The 19556-nt window shown below is 39.2% G+C and overlaps 1 protein-coding gene across 1 annotated transcript in view; it reads right to left on the bottom strand.

The window, feature by feature from the left end:
* Nucleotides 1-5309: 5309 nt before the first annotated feature.
* Nucleotides 5310-19556, bottom strand: part of MSR1 (macrophage scavenger receptor 1) — an 81771-nt gene continuing 67524 nt past the window's right edge. The window contains exons 9-10 of the mRNA XM_030312231.1: nt 19336-19524; nt 5310-7142 (exon numbers count right to left, since the gene is read on the bottom strand). Of these exons, the coding sequence (XP_030168091.1) occupies nt 7009-7142; nt 19336-19524 (323 nt within the window). The 3' untranslated portion in view covers nt 5310-7008. The remainder of the gene's footprint in view (nt 7143-19335; nt 19525-19556) is intronic.

The following is a 19556-nucleotide window of genomic DNA, read 5'->3' as shown; positions in this document are numbered from 1 at the left end:
AAAAAATTTTAGGATAAAGTTGTTCCTTTCAATTTCTCGATTCCCTTCCTACCGCAATGTGGAGTGAAAGTGTTTTTGAGCAGGAATTCAATTTAGAATTTGAGCACTAAGATAAAAATAATTGTCTGATACTACAGCTGCACAGCCTTTTTTTTTTCCAACTCATTTGTTACCTTGTTTCTTTAGCATAAGATGTGTAAAAATACCAGAAACCCACTTACCTTCTCATTCAAATTTTTCAGCATATAATGAAGAGATGATTAACGGATTTGCTGTTCCTCGGATCTCTCTCGTTCTCTCTCTCCTTCCTTCCTTCCTTTTCTCTTTTTTGGTTTGGAACTTTCTCAGGTTTTCCTTTTTATCCGGCAATCACTCTGGCGGCTGACTTGGATACAGGATTCATTAGCTTTCTAAAAGATAGGCCTGATTTCCCTAACAGGTGCTTATTCAGAATACTAGCTCTCCTGTTTTCTGTATCACTGTATTCTGCCATAGAACCCTCAGAACGGGATGATTCTATGCAATTTAACAAAATAAAATAAATGAACAACTTACATCAGTCATCTTATCAGTCTTTTTAGAGTGATGTTCCAAGCATGAAGCATCAAAGATTTGTTTTTTGTTTTTTGGTTTTTTTAATTGCAATGTTTTGCAGGTTCGGTTGAAATTAGTTGGCCCTAGGGAGGTTCATGATGGATGATTAACAAATACAGTTCAGTCTTGTTTTTCTCCCTAACCTAAAATTTAAAAGCATGCAATCCTAAAGGTTTTTATTCAGGAAACCCCAAAGAGCTTAAGGGTCACAATTGAATTTCAGAGTTATTGAAATAATGTAGTAAATACCCTTTTACAAATTCTTGGCACAGTCGACATTTTTGTAGAAAAACCCACAGCACAAAGGTTTGATACTTTACCTGTTAAAACCTGGGTCCATGTATTTTACTCTCAGAGAGCTGTTGCCTTCAGAGAGCACAGTTCAATAGCCAAAGTAACTAACAATAGTTCCATCGTTTAGTTGTCTGTTTTATAAATTGGAAGAGACTGGGGGCACCTGGGTGGCTCAGTCGGTTGGACGTCTGACTTCAGCTCAGGTCATGATCTCACAGCTCGTGAGTTCGAGCCCCGCGTCGGGCTCTGTGTTGACAGCTCAGAACCTGGAGTCTGCTTCAGGTTCTGTGTCTCCCTCTCTCTCTACCCCACCCCTGCTTACACTCTGTCTCTCTCTCTCAAAAATGAATAAACATTAAAAAAATTAATATAAACTGGAAGAGACTCTAAATATCAAGGTCACAACTGCAATTATTAAAGGCCCTACATTCTTCTGTCCATTTTTCTGCCCAAGGCCAATGTCTCAAAATCCAGAGCTAACTCTTCCTGTTTTCCCTTGAAGAGATGTGACCTTCTGCACCGGGGGATTCGGGTTGCTGGTTAAGTAGGCTATGCCAGTCGTTTTTGTGCCTGGTGCCATGACATCTGAGGTCAGCAGCATCAGCATTTTCGAAGGGAAGTTGGACAGGAGCGGAAAGAGTGCAAGGAGAAAATGAAACCATGTGGGTGAGCTGGAAACTGCATGTTTCTCGCTGCCTGCAACTTGATGATCTGGGGGGCCTGCTGGAGAAGGTGATGAGTTCATCATGGAGTTCATGTATCCGGCTCAGGAGTGAGGGGATCTGAGGGAGGCTCCTGAAGGATCTTAGGAGCTACGGTTCTGCTGTCCTGCAAATCTCGTAAGCTGGCAGAGCAGTGACGATCGGTATAGACTTGGAACGGGCCCTGCTGTCACTGCAGTGACTTTTGGCACATAAAAAGAACAGTGGGAGCGCCTGCGTGGCTCAGGAGGTTAAGCATCCGACTTGAATTTGGCTCAGGTCATGACCTCGAGGTTCATGAGTATGCGATTCATGTTGGGCTCCATGCTGACAGCGTGGAGCCTGCTTGGGATTCTCGCTCTCCCTGTCTCTCTGCCCCTCCCCTGCTCTTTCTCTTTCAAAATAAATAAACTCTAAAAACAAAAACGAAGAAATATGTGTCTCCTGCTAAACTCCCATTCAAAATGTCTTTTGAGGTCCATGATAAATCAATGCAAGGAAGTGAATTCTGGAAAATGTAGTTCTAGTATAGAACTACGACTCTCTCCTCTCTCTCTCTGTATATATATTTCTGGGATTTTTTAGTGCATATTTTGGTCCACAGGATGGTATCCCACAGATACCTCAGGCTCTTCTTTCTTTTCCCCATTTTTTTTTCTTCCTGCTTCTCAGATTCAATAGTTTTGATTGCCCAATCTTCAAGCTGGCTGGTTGTTTCCTCTGCTTGTTCATAGCTGCTGCTAAACTCTTCTGAATATTTTTGCTTTAGTAATTTAGGACCTTTTAGATCCAACATTTTGGTTTGGCTGTTTTTTCTCATTTTGTAATTTCCATCTTTTAATTGATATTCTCATTTTAATACAGTATTTCTGATTGCCTTTAGTTGTCTTTTGTTTTTTTTTAAATCATATTTAAGCAGTTGTTTTAAGGTCTTTGTTGAGTACGTCCAACATCCAGACTTCTCAGGGGCCATTTCTGTCCATTGATTTTGCTCCTTTCAGTGGGTTACTTCCCTGTTTCTTCTTATGCCTTGTCATTTTGGGTTGTTGTTGAACACTGGACCTTTGAATATCGTAATGTGGTGACTCTGAAAAGCAGATTCTCCCCCTTCCCTATGGTTTGCTCTGTTTGTGTTTCTTGAAGGCTGTGGTAGTCTATTTGTTTAGTTACTTCCCTGAACTAATTCTGCAGAGACTGCATCCCTTGTTGTGCATGGTCACTGAAGTCTCTGTTCCTTAGCTTGTGTTTCATTAGTGTTTTTGAATGCTAGGAACTGGCACCCCCCAAATCCCCATAACCAACCAAACAAACACAAAACAGCAACAATAACAACAAAAGCTACCTCTCTGGTCTTGGCAGATGTGCATACATCTTGCCTTGGGCATGGACACAGTTTTCTACATTTCTCTCCGTACGTGGCTTTTTAAAAAATGTCCATAGAAACTCTTTCTGGCTTTCATTAGCAGGCTTTATGCAGTCTGTTGTATGTTTCAACTGTAACTTTTGGTGCCCGGCCCCTAAGGGGTAAGTTTGCAGAGTTTTCGAGCAAGGCATGCTACTTTTCCAGCTTGTTTCAAGCAAGGCACAGCAGAGACGAACGCTGGCATTAGTCCTTCAGGAACAACTCAGACGAGTTAGAACTGACATACACAATCATTTGCAGAGAAGGTTTGCCCTGCGTCTTTGGAATCGGGGACCAGGGCCCCAAACTCAGAATGTAGGCTGTGGTAGTCCGAAGTCCAAATCCAAGGGTGGGTAGGACAAGGGTGAGTAGAAATGTTCCAAAACTCCCCTGCTGTTTGGAAGTTGCCTTTCTCTTGATTCTGCATTTGCTTAGTTGCTGTAAAATCTTGACTGTGTTCCAGAGTCCTGATGAGGTTGGTTCTGACAGTTTGTACTTGTTTTTCAATGTTTCTGTGGGGAATGAGCTCGTGGAGTCACTATTCTACCATTTTGCTGACGTCATGCTCCCTCATTTTTCTTTTTGATTAAGTAAATATTCTAAATAATAACCTATACCTAAAACAGGTCGTTTGTTAAGAGATATTAGAAGTATAAAAATAACTTTTGTAAATGACATAACTAAACTTCTAAATCTAGAGTACCCTGTAAAACAAAAGAGCTGATAAATACCAGATGGGAATAGTGTTGTGATGTGACAAGAAGACTGATTCGATTAAACAAAACCACTTAAAAATATGGTACCTAACATTACTAAAGAAAAAAATAGAGTTAAAATGTCAGGCTATGCTGTGGTTATATGCCTGATAGAAAGCTATATCTAGTGCCAAACAGCGATTCCTAAAATTCCTGTATTCCATTCCAATGTGTTAAAAAATACCTCAACATAAAAATCTAACTGTACTTTCTCTGGAAACACTGTTAATGGTCTACCTGATAACCATTCACTTCTTCCCCCTCTCTGCCGGAACAGGGATTTCATTTAGTTAACATGGGCCCCTGAGCTTTCATGAACCTTGAGCTTTTCCAACTCTGGAGAATGAATAATTCTTTTTTTTTTAATTTTTTTTAATCTTTATTTATTTTTGAGAGAGAGAGAGACAGTGTGAGCAGGGGAGGAACAGAGAGGGAGACACAGAATCCAAAGCAGGCTCCAGGCTCTGAGCTGTCAGCACAGAGCCCGACGCGGGGCTCGAACTCACGAACTGTGAGATCATGACCTGAGCCGAAGTGGGACGCTCGGATGCTCAACCGACTGAGCCACCCAGGCGCCCCCATGAATAATTCTTATTATGCAAATCCAATGATGCTAAGTTTGTATCTCTTGTCAGTGACTGGCTTAGATATAAGTATAAATGCAATCCTCAGCACACATAAATTACTGAGGTTTCAAATATTCCATTCCCCCTTAATCACAAATATTACTATATGATTTGTGACAGATATATGCCTTAATCAAATCTTTTGAATACAGACTATCATAGTTCATAAGTTTTTGCAAAACTGGAGGCTTTTACTTGAAATTATTTATTCAGGTAACTGACGTAAAATATATTTGGTTCTCAAATATCAACTGGTATTCCTATTTTCTACCTCCCTTTCCTTTCTTTCTGTTTCTTCCTTAATTTTTTTTTTAATTAATTCACACTGCACTTATTTTGATGCTAGATGGCTAGACAAGTAGGATACAATGATTCTGGTCAGGTGTTCTTTCTTTTTCTTTCTTCCTTTCTTCCTTCCTTCTTTCCTCCCTCTCTCCCCTCGCCCCTCCCTCTCTTCCTCCCTCCCTTCCTTCCTCCCTCCCTTCCTTCCTTCACCAAATCACAAAGTACTGCTTCTTGAGGGAGATAATGCAATTTAGCATTCCAAAGTAAAACTCCCAAATATATTGGCACAATTAAGCCCATTGCTAGACTGGACGGAGTGTAATGGATTACCTCAATTACAAAAAGGCCTTTCTTGGTTTACAAGAAACAAATGTCTATACCTCCATGGAAAATAAGTATCCATACAGTCGACATCAGTACAGCACACACACCCATAGGCACTGATCTCATACATCTCATATAGGCTGATATGCAAAGGATTCTTTTTTTAAAAATAAGTTTATTTATTTATTTTGAGAGAAAGAGACAAAGTGAGGGGGAAGGTGCAGAGAGAGAGGGAGACAGAATCCCAAGCAGACCTCATGCTGTCAGTGCAAAGCCCAACGTGGAGCTCGATCAAACGAACCACGAGATTGTGACCTGAGCCGAAATCAAGCATCCAAAGTTGGATGCTTAACTGACTGAGTCACCCATGTGCCCCAAGGATTCTTTTTCATACCATCTTGTTTGCCTTTTGAGGGAAATACGGTGCAGTTGAGCACAAGGAATTAAACCAGATGAATGCAGAGCGAGGCTCTATAGACAGTCTGTCTACCTTGAGAATCCATTCTCTTAGTCACAATTACACTGGAGAAAATCATCCTATGTTTAACAAGCAGAAGGACATAACGTGGTAAAAGGCCATTTCAACAGGCCATTTCCAACAGTTCCATTTCCAAGACAACATTTTTGCCTTTGCAAGTGAGAAGTAGGGAATCTACTACGTGGTTACCATTTGTGAAGTGAGACTTCAGGATATGAAAAAATACATAAGCCCTTTTTTGCTTATCACCATTACAGAGGGAATAGTAGAGCCATTCCATAGTAGTACCACTATCTAATCATGTGTCCCTCTGGGTTGGGCTTAGGAAACTTGAAAGAGTATGTTCTTCTCAGGGCTCGATTGGATTTGGCTTGGCTTCGATAGCAGTCACTGGTCTTTCTGGCTGTATACTTAGTAGGGTACAGGCCCTGGGTTCCTGGTGGCCTTTCACACTCTAAGACAGACTAGACCTGCATAGACAGACCTGGTGATAGACTACTAGTTAGGGTCACAGACCCTTTAGGGCTGAAGATCTCTCTATCTCTCTGTCTTACCTCTCTTTTGCTGGTTGTAATTGTTGAGGGACTTCATGAAAGATTCCAAAGAAGGGTGGCTGAAACTTGCTTCTGTGCTCAAGACATGTGCATGCTATTATTTAAAATAGAATGATTGCATGTATTTACATTTCAAACACAGTGTCTTAGAATTATAACAACTATTCAACTTAATTTAAAATGCATAAAAAACTGAGCTCCATGTTGAAAACGACATGTTTGATCCACCAGTTATCAACACACATATAGTGATGGCGGTCTGTACCTTCTCTCAGATGCTCTGCTTTTAACTAATTTATGGTTCAGACAAACAAAGTAACAAATAAAAAGTAAAACTGTCAATACATGAACACATAAAATAATCGTGTTGTTTTTCTTTATCATCATATTACTGACCTGTATTGACCTGTAAATCTTCTGATAAGTTTTTCATCATGGCCAAAGTATGTCATGAACATTGCTATCTAACAGCCAAGTTATTGCACATTCAGAGAATTTGATGGCCGGGTAAAATTTTTCCTCAACAAACGTGTATGGTTAGAGATTTTGCAAACTTGGCACAAAAAACCTCTTCCCAATCCTCTCATTATTAAGACAGTAATTTAATTAAAATCAACTCAAAAGATTACAGAGAAGACAAAAATGACAAAACTTGTCATCTTGTGAAGGTATCAGCTGAGGTCAATGATTGGAAGGTGTTTCCATTATCATTGGCATTTATAATCCAGAAGCCTTAGACTTTAATCCGTTCCTTTTGATGCATGTCGTTATGTTAGAAATTCCATTTAAAAACCTAAAGAAGTTGAAATGGTTTAAATATAGACATATAGGAAGTGTGACAGCGTTCAGTATGTTTAACCAGTGATTTTAAACAATTCCTTTTCTTTAGACAAGATTCCTAATCTCCTAAATATTCACTGGACCGATTTTAATGGAGCAAACTTATAAAATCATTTTGCAACAGTGGTTTCATAAATGTGGAAGAAAACGAAACATTATAAAACGCAAGTGACTCCAGCATCTTCAGAGTGTGAACAGACTCTCGCACCCCACTGTTTAATTTTACATTCTTCGATAGATGATTCTCTGCCAAAACAAAACACTTCATTCAGCCAGATTGGACCGGTACCTGAAGAAACCAGATACAAATGCATCAGTAAACACGGTCTGGGGTTTATGTCTGAGTGGGGCAAAAACATTAGTTGAACCTCTAACTTAAGACAAAGGGGCTGCTTATTACCTACATCCAAGTGCCGTGCTTTCTATTTGGATTCAAAAATTAATCTGCCCCGGAAAACCTGATATTCTGTCACTGTGTAAACTAGTAAGGGTACAACGTAATAAGACCTATACCAAAGGTATATCCACAGCTCTATGAAATCACAGATAAAAGAATGATTGGTTTTAACAGATTCATTTTATTTTTAGAAATAAGAAGGGAAATAAGCTTTGCTAATCACAGGTATGTGCAATGACCTGATGGTCTGAGGCCATCTGTATGAGGCATTCTCTGAAACATTAACAGGTACTGGAGTTCTTTTCTTAGCTTCTGGTGTAATGCTGTTTACGTGTGCCTGGCTTACCAAATATATTACCTATTTTTTTTTTAAATTTACATCCAAATTAGTTAGCATAGAGTGCAAGATGATTTCAGGAGTAGATTCTTTAGTGCCCTTACCCATTGAGCCCATCGCCCCTCCCACAACCCCTCAGTAACCCTCTGTTTATTCTCCATATTTATGAGTCTCTTATGCTTCCCCCCTCCCTGTTTTTATATTATTTTTGTTTCCCTTCCCTTATGTTCATCTGTTTTGTCTCTTAAAGTCCTTATATGAGTGAAGTCATAAGATTTTTGTCTTTCTCTGACTAATTTCACTTAGCATAATACCCTCCAGTTCCATCGGCAATCAAAAAGCATATTATCTATTTTTAATTAAACTAAGTCTAATACAATCAGCAAAGGGCTTACAAACTATCCTGCAAAAAGACCATGGGTTATTAATTGCAAACACAGACAAACAACAAAATGACAGAGCTAATACTCTCTTTATCTTGAACTCTTCCCCAGACACATGAAAGGGTAAACGGCCATCAGCAGTAGGCTCCCTGGAAGATATTTAACGAACTAAATACACAGACTTCACTGTCACTTTCAAGAGAAGGACATTATTCTATCAATGAATAAGGAAACAACTGCTTTTTGAAAGGAATCCATGCATGCCAGGAGAAGATCATTTGAAAAACAATGTTTAGAAATGTTTTTCTGGTACACTCTAAAGATTTTCTGTGAGTGTCACATATAAAAATTCCCCTTTCTTTTACACATAAGGAATGGATCCTTTGAAAGACTTCTAAATGAAAGATGTGGGGTTTTGTTAAATATACATAATGCAAACCTCCTGATGTGTTTTTAAGGACATTTCATGCTATCAAGAAACTGATGATTTAGCAGCTAAATTTCCAGAAACCCCTTAGCAAGTCTGGTGGATGGTAAATAAATATCTTAATACCGTCAGCATAATCAATAATACATTTTCTTCAATTCAGATCAATGTGATGTTGAAAGGTTCTCTTTCGGTCAAAGAGCTATATAAAACATAATTAGAAATCACTTCAGCTTAGAAACAGACCTTGTGACTTATAAAACACGGTATTAAGTGAAGACTTTTTTTTTTCAAAGAGGCCTCTATAATGGCATACATAATGACATTACTCTTGCTGATTTTTCAAATATTCTATGAGTTCAATAAATAAAAGTTTATATACATGCTGAGTGATGTGCATAATAATATAGTGGTGTGTGTACATATGAATAAGTTACAAATATTGGGAATTTTGTAACCACTTTGTGGATAACATTTGACCTAACTTAAAAAAAAAATGGAGAGAGGTTTTCCACATGTATAAAAAGAAGTTATTCCATAGAGTGGGGGTGCAAGGTAATGCTTGATGTATTACAACAGTCACCAGGATCCTGGCATCTAAAACACAAAGTACATTAATGAGGGGAGAGCAATCAAGAGGAAGCCTGTATAGAAAGCCAGGACCATGTTTACAATACTCTGAATTGTATATTGTGAGTCGCCAAAAGAAGTGACATCATTGGGGCACCTAGGTGGCTCAGTGGGTTGAGAGACCGCCTCTTGATTTTGGCTCAGGGTCATATCTCACAGTTGGTGGGTTTGAGTCCCGCACCGGAATCTGCACTTAGTGTGGAGTCTGCTTGGGATTCTCTTTCTCTCCCCTCTCTGCCCCTCCCCAACTCTCTCTTTCTCTCTTAAACTTAAAAAAAAAATTTTTTTTTAATGATATCATCAGAACTATATTTTAGAAATGTATATCTGCCAGAAATGTAGAAGTTGGATTAAAGAAGAAAGTCTGTAAGCTAGAAGGACAGTTAATAGGATGTGTATGGAGAGATTTTTCTCTGAAGACTTGTGTTTTCATTTACTCTCAGAATTAGATAGAAAATTTTTATTTCCACCTATAAAATAAATTGGGGCATTCTCTTAATCTTTGAATAATTTGTGCCTCTACTAGCAAGATCCAAACATGAGACAAAATTATATTTGGGTTCATGTTCTCAAGGTAATTCGGAACACTGCATTGTTCAGTTCATATAGTAGTAATTAAATCATTCGGGCCCAAACAATATTTCTATTAGAAAAGACAGGTTTTCCTGGGCTGTTCAATTACAAAAGTAGTAACCTGAGAACTCAAGTATATTTTGAAATGTTTGTAACAGTATTGAGCCTGTTTGACTTAAAATTTTAAGGCAGATAAAAAAGAAAAAGATTAGGGGAATATGACCTCAAAATCAGAAACCTTGCCAGGAATACATTTTTGTTCCCAAGGGGCTCTTACAAGGTATAGCCCCATCTTTTTTGTGTTTGTGAGTGTTCGTATGTGTGGGCGTGTCTGCACATATGTGCTTCCTTGTAAATATATAAAGTCTATCTAAATTTTTTGGAAGCCCCAAAGGGACTCAAAAATATATGCAAATAATCACAACTGCACAAATCGTGGAGCTCTGCCCATGTCCACGTAGAAGAGAGCCAAAACAGTGGGACATTTCTACATTGTGTCTATTACACATACAGACATTCATAAAGTGTATCAACAAATGTAAGTGAAACTTTTGGGGACAGCATGGGTCTGTCATAACAGGAGCCCAAGAACGGGATGGCTCTATGAGAGTCTCTGTTCCAGGGCACTGTGATGCGTTCACTCCTCATTTTGTAGGTTCAGTCACTGGATTTCGATCTCAGCAGGGCAGACATTTCACAATCCGGGAAAAGAGAATTAAGAATGAGAATCCCTCCCCTCCAGTGGCTGGAGCACCAGTAGGACAGCCCCGCAGGGGTAGCACAACACGGAAAAGAGTCCATTCATATGCTGATATGTGAACACAAATGTTGAGAAGCCTCCGTAAAGGAAGTCACAAATGTCAGAATGCCAAAGCTGTAGTAGTAATCGTGAACATTTAAGCCCACTCTGTGACGAATTAATGATGTGGCTGAAAACGTTCCAAGTACTCTTAATCTGTTATCTCGAGTCCTCAAATAACCTTAAGAAGTTAAGTGCTCTTCTAGTGCCATTTTACTGCTGAGGAGAGGGAAAATCGAAGAGAGTAAGTAAGTTGGGCCAAGGTCATGTAGCTAATTTCCACCCTGCATCTGCGTGGAGCCAGTGCCTTTAAAAGATGATTCACTGCAATCCCCTGCATCGTTAGAGTCAGTCGTTCAGCAGATCTGTTTTGCCTGCCTCCGTGAGTGAAGGGAATCGAAATCCGTTCCTTCTTGCACTGACTTCCAGCTTATGTTTTAGAGCAGATGAGGCAACTGAGATCACATACGTAATCGGCAGCAGAGTTGATACCTGTATCTAGAACCCCTACCTCCTATTCTGATGCTTTTTCCACCAAGGACACGGATATGATAGACATATTGGGCAATTCAGTAACTCTGGTCTTTAGCGATGTAGAAAAGATTCAGCCACAGTGAACATCCTAGGTTTTTTCTACACCTGATGTTTAAAATTTACGTCTTCTGATAACCCTGTAAAATAATGGTGATTATCTCCATTTCACAGGTACATCAACTGAGACTCAGGAAAAATGTTTGCGTTTATCAAAATAACAGAATGACACCAAGAGACAGAACATGATGACATTTAAGACTAGGTACAATTCACTGACTGCACAGAAGCCCAAAGAGAGTTATAAAAATAATTTTCACAGATTTGTTTTAATTTTATATTAATATATTCAGGACTATTGAGCCTAAGGGAAACATGTGTTTAATATGCATCTTTCCATCTCATTCCAAATTGTTTGCTGCATTAAAAATTAATTCAAACGTAGCATAAGATTCATAAAATTTTACCTTGATGTAAACCTCAAAGATTAAAAACAAATTTTATTTTTATTTCTTTACATAATAACTATTACACAAGGAATTTGGGTGCTGCTGCTGTCATTGTTATTGTCTCTGAACTTTCTTTCTGGCTAGTGGGAAACTATGCAAAATTGAGGTGTTCAGTTTATTTTATACTCCTATCTATTTGTCATCCATCTATCTATTTATCTACCTAACCACGTACACATCTACAATTCCCTTTACCATTTGGGGGTTGGAAGGAGAGCAAATTGACTGATTTTGTGTTTCCAAAAGCAGACAGCTATCACTGTGTTGTCCACGGCTTGTGAAATTTTATGAGTTTGGTTTGTGATGCCTGGGAATATGCTCAACCGATGATGCCATTCCCTCATAATCTCTTTTTAAAAAATTACAGATAGGGATATCTGTTTCAAAGATTCAGATTTAATCTGCTGTCCAGTCCCTCACCACTTTTCTGGGAAACAACAAACACCAAAAAGGTGATCATATTTCATGAGAGGTAGTATAGTGACGAGATTGCAGAGCAGCTGCTGAATAGGTGTGTGGAGAAGCAAAAACCGCTGTTGGTTACAAGTCTGAATGAATTTTAATTAAATCTAGTCATGGCTGGGTGATTTCAATCTGGATTACTTTAAAGACTTCTAGTTGTGGGGCGCCTGGATGGCTCAGTCGGTTAAGCGACCGACTTCAGCTCAGGTCATGGTCTCCGGGGCTGTGAGTTCAAGCCCCACGTCGGTCTCTGTGCTGACAGCTCAGAGCCTGGAACCTGCTTCAGATTCTGTGTCTCCCTCTCTCTCTGCCCCTCCCCCACTCACATTCTGTGTGTCTCTCTCTCTTTCAAAAATAAATAAACAAGAAAAATTTTAAAAAAAAAGACTTCTGGTTGAGAAGTCAACAACTTCTTCAAGAAAAAAGCCTTTTGTTTTGTTTTGTTTTGTTTTTTGGTGAGGTTAAAAATCAAAATTGGAAACGGAATGGGAATCAGAATTGAGAATGGGTAAACTTAGGCTATAGTTGTCAATTCTAGTTTAGTGGTTCTGAAGAAGACACGCATTTTCCCTGTTTTAGCATAGATGCAGAATAAGGAGGTGGGGCTGATATAGCTCTGGGATTTCATTTACCTTTAAAATTCTGTGATTCTAAGATTTTAAAGAAGCTCTTTGGAAATTCTTCAAGATAACGAACTTAGAAGGACATTCTGTCTAGCGGAAAGAAATAGGTGAAGGCGCAAATCTTGTCTCCCCCCCCACAACCACCATAACCATTGCGCAAATTTGGGCAGGTTTTGTGACAGCTCTGGTAAGTTGACTGACTTTCTCTATGCAGACTGGGGCTATAATATCTATTCTCACAGGCAATGTGAGCACTAAGTGATATCATATCATGTGTACTTGATTAACAGTATTACCCCATACTTCCTATTGTCTTTGTTACCATAAGTAACAAAACAGATGTGTTAAGAACTCAATGGGCTCCAAATCAGGTTCCATAATACCCAGCAGCCAAACATCTACCTTTTATTTTGTTTATTTTTTATTTTTATTTCTATTTATTTTTTTAAATTTTTTTATTAGAGAGAGAGAGAGAGAGCATGAGTAGGGGAGCGGGGCAGAGGGAGAGAGAGAAAGAGAGAATCTTAAGCAGGCCGCATGCTCAGTGCGGGGGCTCGCAGGGCTTGATCCTGCGACCCTGGGATCATGACCTGAGCCCAAATCAAGAGTTGGATGTTCAACTGGTTGAACCACCCAGTGGCCCTAAACATCTACATTAAAAAAAATCTTTTTAATGTTTATTTATTTGTGAAGGAGAGAGAGACAGAGTGTGAGTGGGGGAGGGGCAGAGAGTGAGGGAGACACAGAATCGGAAGCAGGCTCCAGGCTCCGAGTTGTCAGCACAGAGCCTGATGCGGGGCTTGAACCCACAAACCCTGAGATCACGACCTGAGCCCAAGTCAGACACTCAACCGACTGAGCCACCCAGTGTACCTAAACATTTACATTTTAAAACTTCCAGTGGGCAGGGGTCAGTCTGTAAGAATTTGAGTTCTGAGTCACTGATATATTTTATATTTGAGATTTTACTCGCATTCACTGAAGGGTCAGTTCAGAGGTACAGTGATATTTTTGATCTCCTTCCATTTATTCTTGTAATTTAAAAACTTCCACTTGGAAAATTGATTATGAAATGTGAAAGGGGTACTAAAAAAAAAAAGATGATATTTATGTTTAGAATTTTCTTTAGTTTCTGCTTTCACGTTTGGAGCGGCAGCGCAAACTCCTGTAAACTTAGAAGACGAGTTGGCTACCCCAATCCAGCTCCAGCTTTCTGCATCAGCAAGAACTGATGGGACAAACTCCTGGAGCACCACCATGGTCGGTAAAGCTCGTCCAAGTTCGCTGCTGGGAGGCCACTGGAACAAGAGACTGGAAAGCCTGTCCAGGCAGAGAAGTGACTCCCTCGCCCTGCACTGCCCCGTGCAGTGACCAGGAGCCACTCAGTGCTTCCTTAAGTTTAACCTTTTGGTGTACTCAAAAAAAAAAAAAAAAAAAAAAAAAAAAAACATTCCACTGTATGCAAAAGGTGCATCCAAATTAAAGAACCTATTTAAAGGAGTGAGCTTTAAGTTTTATTCCTAGAAAACATTTTGCCTGCAGCTGCAAAAGTAATTGTTTTTAAAGCTAACAAGGATTATCTTGGGTAAGTCAGGTTTGCTGTTTTAAAACCAGAAGGGGGAGGAGGGGAATAACTATGTCCAGAATTGTGTTTTTTCTTTAAGGGGGAAAATACAAAAGGTATAAATTTAAACATTTTTCTTCTTGTTTCAGTTCTGGGAGTAATGTACAATATAGTGTTGATCTGATTTTTCTTACTTCCCCAGGGAACAAGTAATTAAAACCTGAATGCATCTCTCTCTCTCTCCCCTACGCCCACCTCCACTCATATTTCTAAGTTTCCTTTCCAGTCTCTATCCTGCGTTTGGAATTGCCTTTTCTTTTCCTCCTGAGTGAAACTGTAAATTTAAGGTGGAGGAGTTGAAACAGCTTCACATAAAGAGGTTGTTTGCCGTGTCTAATCCCAAATCAGCTTACAATGTAAGCCCGGTTCTTAAAATACAACGTACAATGAAGCAGATCATGAAATTTATTGCTCAGGGTCTTTTTCTTCAGAACAAATAACCTCAGTTCTATTATGTCTCCCAGATCAGCTTGCTTTATTATTTTAAAATTCTCATAATCATTGTCCAATTGTTTGGTATTGAAGTATCCACAGAGAGGTGAAAAGAGCAGGGTCTGTCTTGAGAAGAGTGAGGACAGGGTTGGCTTCCCCACAGAAGACACTCCTGCAGTCACACTTCTGTGGAGTACAAAGTCACATTCAACTTTGAGCCCTGGAATATCCCTGATGTCATCGACAATATGGTACTGATCCTTTCAAAGAGGATGGCAAATACCTTTGGAATGATACAGTTGGAGCCGTTGCTTACAGTGATCTCTGCCACCATATTGAGCAATGCTGAGCCAGGCTTTGTGTTGAGTACTTTCTGTATGCCAACTCATTTAAGATTCAGAATAAATCTGATGGGGTTGGTGCTCTGATTCTCATTTTATTGGGGGAAAAATGCAATCTGAGACAGAAGTAGCAGAGTTAAGGTTTCATCTCATATCTCCTCAGTTATAAAATTCTTAGTCTTTCCAATTCACTTCAGTAGGCAATTAAGAATGTTAAAGAAAAACAAAATTCAGACATGCCTGGTTGTTTCATTATAACAACACTCTAGTATCATGTATAGAATCACCAACTACCGTGAAAACACAGTCTCACTAAAAATGGACCCTCATCTTCGAGAAGTAGTCAGTTATCCAAACAAAATATGAGAGAACTGTCTCCATACAGCCCAATGACGCATTTCACATTAGACTAAATTCTATTGTTTTATTACTTATTTAAATGGAAAACATATTCTTGCCAGGATTTCAGAATACTTATTTCTGTCTTTTCTTAATCCCTGGAGATACAAGCAGGAAGAAGGGCTATGGGGACAAGAATACTTTACTTGTGAGAGTAGGCCTTAATGTTAATGCAAGCTTGAGACATCTCTAACTTTGTGTTTACCACCTATGTTTGGAACTCAATGGAAAACAGCTTTGTACACCGTGATATTTATAGCAGCATTAACAACAACAGCCATATTATGGAAAGAGTCCAAATGTCCATCAACTGACAAATGGATAAAGAAGATGTGGTTTGTGTATATGTATTTAGATATGTGTATGTATATATGTGTGTGTGTGTGTGTATATGGTTTGTGTGTATATATATGTATATACATATACGTATACATATATATGTATATACATATACATATACATATATATGTATATATATATATATAATGGAATATTACTCAGCCATCAAAAGAATGAAATCTTGCTATGTGCAACAATGTGGATGGAACTAGAATGTACTGTGCTAAGCAAAATAATTCAGAGAAAGACAAGTATCACATGATTTCACTCATGTCGAACTTAAGAAACACGATGATGAACATAGGGGAAGGGAAGGAAAAATAAAATAAAAAGAGGGAGGCAAACCATTAGAGACTCTTAAATACAGAGAACAAACTGAGGGTTGCTGGCAAGTGTTGCATCAAAGGGATGGGCTAAATGGGTGATGGGCATTAAGGAGGGCACTTACTGTGATGAGTACTGGGTGTTACATGTAAGTGACGAGTCAACTAAATTCTACCCCTGAAATCAATATTACACTATGTGTCAACAAACTAAAATTTAAATACAAACTTCCACAACAAGAGAAAAAAGCTTTTAAGTGTAGGGCAAATTCAGTGAGGAAATGAAGCTGGGGAACAACATCTTGTTTGCTTTCCTTCCACAGATCATATTCTGCCAAACGTTACTCGTTTTCCGCAAATTACAGTACATATGCTACTGCTGTTGCTCTGAATTTGGTTTACCCTTTATAATAGATGAAAGGTTTACTTCAAGGTATAAGAGATTAATAAACTGCACCTACAGGGTTTGTTTCCTTTTTTTAATCATAGATTTTGTAATTTTTATTTGAGAGAGACAGAGTGCATATAAGCAGGGGAGAAGGGCAGAGGGAGAGAGAGGGACACAGAGAATCTTAAACAGCCTCCATGCTCAGTGCAAAGTCTAACCCTGGGATCATGACCTGAGCCGAAATCAAGAGTTGGACACTCAACTGACTGAGCCACCCAGGCGTCCCACGGGGTGTGGGGCTTTTCCCTTCTTTTCCCTTCCCTTCCCTTCCCTTCCCTTCCCTTCCCTTCCCTTCCCTTCCCTTCCCAATGTTTTATTATTTTTGAGAGAGCACAAGTAGGGGAGGGGCAGAGAGAGGGGGATAAAGGATCTGAAGCGGGTTCTCCCCTGAGAGCTGCGAGCCTGAGGTGGGCTTGAACTCACGAACCTTGAGATTATGACCTGAGCCCATGTCAGACGCTAAACAGACTGAGTCACCTGGGTGCGTGAGGCTTCTTTCTTAAAGACACAAAGTTAAATGTCTCTCTGTATAATGTAAGCTATAAAATCACTCATCTTGAGGAAAGGTGAGTTTTCCCCCATTTTAGGATAGTTTTCTCTTTTTGGATTCAGTTATTCAGCTAGCCCATGTTTAAATTATCTGAAAAATGGCAAACTGTATTTCACTTTGTCAACAAAGGCACATCCTAATAATTCAAATAATCTACATGTTGTTATTCTTACAACTGAATAATTTTATCCATCTACCAGGTGAGGAAGTCACCATCGATGAAAATTGTATTTCATCCATTAAGCACTGTGGTTGTTTACTTCATAGATGCTAACAGTCATCTGAAATATTTTATATGATTAAATATTTGAAATAAATGGGCTTTCATGCTATTGGTCTTAGTTTCCACAGAAATAAATTCTCTCCTCATACGTTGTTGAAACCCAGGTTGGTAGCTCAGTCTTGCTAAACGACTGACTGATTCATCTGATTCTCCAGTGACCAAGAGTTGGGGATTTTTAAATTTTGTTTTCTTCTCTGGAAAAAACAATTATCTGGCTTATTGATATTTAAAACGTTTTGCTTTAGGAGGTACATTTTAGAGGTACAAGAATGATTTTAGTCCCATACTTTTCAACCTGGGGAGAAAGTTCTGAAAATATAGTAGAGATGGAACGTATGGAAATTCCAAAGATGTATGGTTGCAGAAAATTATGGATCTTTTCTATTTCCTTTGTTTCTTCTGTTCAAAGCTGTAAGACACAAATTAAAAACTGGGGCCAGGGGCTGAGCCTAGGCACAGAAATTCTCGCCATCACCACACTCTTTTGTCTTATCTCACCTCTTCATATGAGACTAAATGATTTTTCTGACCTCTGAAGACTTTGGAACCTGGATCTCTGCTTAAATTTCTCTCTCTTCTTAAATGCTTATTTATTTTTGAGAGACAGAGAGACAGAAAGACAGGGAGACAGAGAATCCCAGGCAGGCTCTCAGCCACCCAGGTGCCCCAATTTATCTCTTCTTTTAAAGTTTATTTATCTTGACACACTCCCTTATTTTATTGCTATAGACAAAATAGCAGCATTACCAGATAATCTTATGTTTATAACTTTGCATAACTTTGCATGAAAATTCTTCTTGCCCATATCTAAAATAACACTTAATAAAATCAAGAAGGCCAATTTTTTTTGTCAACATCAATTTCAGAGAAACTAATTATGTATTTGTCAGATTTGTAGAGTAAATAAGGAAGAAAATAGTGACTTTAAAAGTCTAATTTTATATGGTTACTTTTTTCTAATCTCTTTATCATTTAGAATTGAAACGCTCATATGTTTAATTATACATAAAACCTGTTGTAAGGTACCCATTTAGGAAAAATAAATGAGACAGTAAAAATGTCACAATGTATACATTCAAATACTTTCGGCCCCTGCAAATTTTCTTCCTAGCTCTTAAAAAAAAATTCTTTTTTAACGTTTATTGATTTTTGAGGGGGGGGGGTGAGGGGAGGGACAAAGAATCTGAAGCAGGCTCCAAGCTCTGAGCTGTCAGCACAGAGCCTGACATGGGGCTCAAACTCAAGAACTGCGAGATCATGACCTGAGCCGAAGTTGGACGCTAGGCCAACTGAGCCACCCAGGTGCCTCTCTTCCTAGCTCTTTAATACATTCATAGAGCAGGTTATGGAGTCAGCTGGGTAAAAATACACAAATATGCATGCAGCAACAGAATTACTCAGTGTTTTACGAACCTCAAATAGAGGGGAAAGTAACCTACGTCTTCCCTTATTTCTCATCACGTTTCTTAAAGGATTTAGAGAAATCATAAGGAGCAGGTAGGGAGAGCCTACGTAATCGCTTCTTTCTCTTTCACGGCTCCTCACTGTCCTTTTAGAATACAGGTGCTCCATCAGGGACCAAGGATAGATCTCACTGCTGTGGAACACGACTGTGAGGAAAATGCACAAGCCGGTGCCCGGCTCTCCCGTTCCGCAGAGGAGAGAATGTGAGCGAGCACAGGGAAATGCTCCTATGCCCCCAGGACCCGGATCCATAAACTGAGCTTCCCAGGACGGCCTGTGGTTCACCTGTCCCTAGTTCTCCTCTTCTACTGCACCAACCACTATTTTCCTCTGGTGTTGTCTACTGAACCAAACGAGTCTAAACACCGTTTAAACACTAAAGATCGCCTGAGAGCGTATGCCATTTATTTTTAAGATCTATTTCTTTTCATTTCTACTTTCTAGGAAGGGCTTTTGAAAAAAACTCCTACATAGGATATCTCTTCCTATTTTATATGTTCCCGCTGCTACTATCTTCTGTGTATTAGAGAGGGGCCAACATTTCATTTAAAAAAAGCTATATATACATATATATATATATATATATATATAATATATTTTTTAATTACCTTGTCCAAAGTAAGCTCCCTTATGCACAGCTTGAACACCTTGGTAACCCAAACTTCTACAGACGACCTGTCCACCTCGTAGCTCCCAGTGGTCATCACAGACCGTGCCCCAGTGGCCACTGTGGAAAATCTCCACTCTGCCCTCATGAGGACCGCTACCACCAACCAATCGTACGGTCTTAGGTGGAGCTGGAAAAGCAAGCAGGGGTTAATTATATATA

The sequence above is a fragment of the Lynx canadensis genome, chromosome B1 (assembly GCF_007474595.2).
Source record: "Lynx canadensis isolate LIC74 chromosome B1, mLynCan4.pri.v2, whole genome shotgun sequence".
NCBI lineage: Eukaryota > Metazoa > Chordata > Mammalia > Carnivora > Felidae > Lynx > Lynx canadensis.
This window is presented reverse-complemented; position numbering and strand designations above follow the sequence as displayed.